Consider the following 4,108-nt stretch of genomic DNA (forward strand, 5'->3'; position numbering starts at 1 on the left):
TTACGTCTCGAGTACTTTTTTGTTGGAAGCCTAAACAAAACTTGAGGGTTGTGAGTTACTCTTTAGTTCGACAAGTGGCACGCACTTGGCGAGTATGAACTGTCTCATGGCAAGGTAGGCGTTCGCACGAAACCGATGTTGACCGACGTCTGCCTCGAGCATTGTCGTTTGTTCTTATGATCATCCTACTTTATAATGAATGCCTTTACCAAGTTACCTGTCAAGTAGTTGGACCGAAGCTGGTATTTGGATGGAGAGATAAGAGTTGATGTTTGCCTAAATGTATGGAAAAGCATAGGTGTCCCATCTGAGCCTTAAGTCCCAATCTCATGCATATCAAGACCCATATTAGATTTTATTAAGTATACATTCCTAGTTTATATTCTTGCCTGATTTAAAATGATGATGCACAAGCCAACTAGTTCCACTAAGCCAACAACCAAATCGTCCCACCACGAAAATAAAGATCAGTCGCTCAAAATCACAACTAGCTTGTTGGAGCATAGATTTGCTACAAGCAAAATCAGAGCTATTTTTAAAAGCTTCAAAGTATTGAGTCTTATAACCTGATCAAACGATTTTTGTTCCAACCAAATTCATAGAAATTGAAGCTGGCGACTGAGAAGGAGATGGAATTAAAGAAAAAGGGTCTCGGCAGTGAAGATGAAGAGGAGGAGAACGACGACGAAGAAAATGACGATGAAGAAGAGGAGGACGACATCGACGACGAAGAGAATAGAGATGATGATGAGAGCGAGGAGGAAGATGATGACGACGATAGCGACGAGGATGAGTACGAAGAATCTAGTGAAGAAGAGGAAGAAAGCCATGACGATTCAAACTTGAGTGCTGACAAAGGTAAAGTCATCAACAACCTGGTCGGGTCAAAGGCTGTCCAGAAACCTGGTTCATCGTTGAAAAGTGAGAAACTGACGGAAAAAAAGACATCCAGCACACCAAGTAAAGCAGCAGAGGTGTCTGAGCCACAAAGCAGTACATCAGGCAAAGTGCTCATACTACATGGGCCTGATAACTTGAATAATTTGAAAGAATTCCTCTCCAAAATTAGCCCGGTGACCAGCATAAACAGGATCGAACCAGCACCCGTAATGGCTACCATCGCTAATATAAGCGTTTTCAAAAGTCGATTAAAGTCAGGAAAGTTGATGTTTCAAGGGAAGGAGCTCGAAGTAATACCTGTAGATAGAGTTGATGACGCCAATAAAGAAATGCAACCCACCAAGACCTTGTTCGTAGGTGGAATCCCAAAAACTTTGACAATCGTAAGTTACTTCTTTCTAAACATTATTATTCCAGGAACAACTAAAAAGTCACCTCCCTAACAACTGCCAACCGGTTTCCTTAAAATTGCTGACTAAACACCCTAGATTTAATAGTGCATTTATGTCCTTCTCCTCTATCGATGCGGCTAAGCAAGCTCACCAGATTTACAGTTCCTTAACTGTGGAAAGTCAACTGCTGAGAACTAACTTCGCAAAAGACCAACAACCTCGTAAGTATTGTTTAGAAGTATAACTGGCATCCTTTAGGAGCTGGTCCTGATGGCTCCGCAAAAGTCTCAATTTCAAACTGGGATGGTCATCCGAATCAGTTGCGTAAACTTTTCCCGACATGTGTAGACGTTCAATGCAATCAAAAAAAACGGTGAGTAAAGTTAGTTTTCTGCAGATTGGTTCACGCATCTCGTAAACTAGTCAGCTTTTAAACTTACGTCACGCACTTGTTATTTAGCATCAATTACTACAAGTCCTAAATTTTTTCTCCCTCATACAGAAAAGCATTTCTTACATTTCCTTCCTTGGAAGTCCGAAAGGCCGCTGTCGCACAGCCAAAGTTCCATGCCGGTAAAAAACTGAGACTGGCATTATCAGGCGGACCAGAGCTCAAGACTGCCATAGTTTGGGGTTTTCCGGCTGATGCAAAAGAATCAGACATCAAAGGATTATTTGGTGGAGTCGTTTCAGTGTCACGTGATACAAACACTGGGAACCCGAATCCGTAAGTACTTTGACATTTTAATAGTTGCTTTTATAACCAAGTTATTTGATGTCTTTATGTCATTTTAATTAGATCAGCTTGTTTGTCGAGTCTGACAGTGTTTTGCCTTGTTTCAGATCGATGACGGTCGAGTTTGAGACTGCTGCAGATTGCAGCAATGCAATTTCCTCAAACGCAACTCTAAAAGGTCACCGCGTTACAATATTTCCAAAAGGTATGTCGAACGGTACTAAAATCTTGCCTAAGGATTTTTGATTTGTTCAAGTTGCATGTCGCTCAGAAACTAGATTACTAGATTTTTCGTTTCAATCTCTTGGGTTCTCGTCTCACTAAACTAACCCGTTTTTTTCCTTCAGATGTCCATGTTGATGATAATGCTAACGATCAACAAAAACAGTCTGAACCACATGCGAAGAAAGCTAAACGTAAGTTTGTTTTGATTTGTTTCGAATGATCATTTGCCAATCGTACTGGTCTACCTAAAGACTTATGTTGTTCATTATAGCTGTAGAACTAGGTTCTTCGAAGGCCAAGGCTGGTCAAAAAGTTTCAAAGGCAGAGGAAGTGAATAACGCAGACGACAGTGAGGATGAGAATGACGATGAAGAGGACGAAGATACTAGTGAAGACTGCGATGACAGTGACGAAGACGATGAAAGTGAAGATGAAAGTGAGGAAGAAGACGTCAGTGAAGATGAAAGTGATGAGGACGTTGACATGATCTCACCTAAAGGCAAGGAGAAAAAACAGCTTCCTGACTCACGAGACAAAAAAACTGGTGGATTTTCAAAAACAGACAACCGTTCAAGAGATCAAAGCAACTTCAAAGCGCAGCACAAATTCAGTGATCATAAAAACAATTCGTTTCGTGGTCGTGGTGGTCGATCTCGCGGCCGGGGTGGTCAGTCACCTCATGGTCGCGGCGGCCAGTCTTTCCGTGGCCGTGGTAGTAACCGTGGGGGGTGGCCAAAACGCGGTGGTTCCGGATAAAAAAACTTGATTGCTCTGTAAATTCGAATTGCAAATAAATCTTTGTAAATGAATCTGGTTTTCTCTTAAGTTTGTTTTTCGTTCTTGATGAAAACCTCTGTTTTTAGTTAATAACCATGTCACTTACACAAACATATCAGTCTGGTCAAGTCACTTCTCTGGCCGTATACAATCTACCCAGTTCGGCAGACGAAACAGAAGTTCAGTCGGTATTCCCTTCGGCCAGGTCAGTCAACTTCGTACGAAGTCATTCTGTGTCTTCGCAATCTAGAGGGTGAGTGCAGTTTGCTCCTTACATTTGATTTGTTACCGACCATTTAACGACATTGTAAGAGGTCTAATTCACCGTTTAATGGGGAGCACCCCAGTAGGTTCGACAGTCTGCGAAATTTTTGTTTGGCAAGTTAAATGTCCAAAGGTGAACCTAGGCATTTTAATGATGTTCCGTTAGTACGTTAACAAGAACTGACTCCGATCTTTTACCTTTCTACCTTTTGTTACTGGCGACGCAGGTGTGCCACATTGACCCATTCCTGTAATGTGAGCAGGTGGTACTATTTGCGATGGAGTGAAATGCAGGAAGGTCGACCCGAACACTTTCGATGGAAGTAGAAACTTGTTACTCGAAAGATCTGCCTACGGGGTCTTTAGTAAAGCTTATTCGCTTCCCATTGATCGCTCCATATTTGCTCTCTTTTTCTGTTTCATATGTGAAACAGCATGTGCATCTTGCAATTCAACAATGCTCGTGACTGTCAACAAGCCTACGATGAATGTCTTCAGGGAAAAGAAATTGGTGGACAGCTGGTCCATGCAGAACTGAACGGAGGTGAGTCGGACATTGAAACTCGTACAATCACTGAGCTTATTTCGCAAGTTCCTCAATAATCACTCAGTTTAACCTTTTCAGATTATCGTTCCAGTTCGTCAGAAAATTTAAATGTCAGCCAGCACCATGGAGTCAATTCCAGGGATTTCAGACGTTCACATGCCGATAATGAGTACAGCCAGCCCACATATGATCCGCATGGTAGAACTGAAAGTGAAGGTTCTGCCAACGCCTGTACACTTACTGTGTCAAATCTTCCCTATACAGCAT

General features: G+C 42.0%; 1 protein-coding gene across 1 annotated transcript; it reads left to right on the top strand.

The window, feature by feature from the left end:
- Nucleotides 1-2,139: 2,139 nt before the first annotated feature.
- Nucleotides 2,140-3,009, top strand: Smp_203630 (uncharacterized protein; the record flags this gene model as incomplete). Its single annotated transcript, XM_018789281.1, has 3 exons — nucleotides 2,140-2,233; nucleotides 2,376-2,444; nucleotides 2,525-3,009. The coding sequence occupies 3 exons, from the start codon at nucleotides 2,140-2,142 to the stop codon at nucleotides 3,007-3,009; spliced, it is 648 nt and encodes a 215-aa protein (XP_018654740.1).
- Nucleotides 3,010-4,108: the final 1,099 nt, after the last annotated feature.

This window comes from Schistosoma mansoni, chromosome W (genome assembly GCF_000237925.1).
Source record: "Schistosoma mansoni strain Puerto Rico chromosome W, complete genome".
In the NCBI taxonomy this organism is placed as follows: Eukaryota; Metazoa; Platyhelminthes; class Trematoda; order Strigeidida; family Schistosomatidae; genus Schistosoma; species Schistosoma mansoni.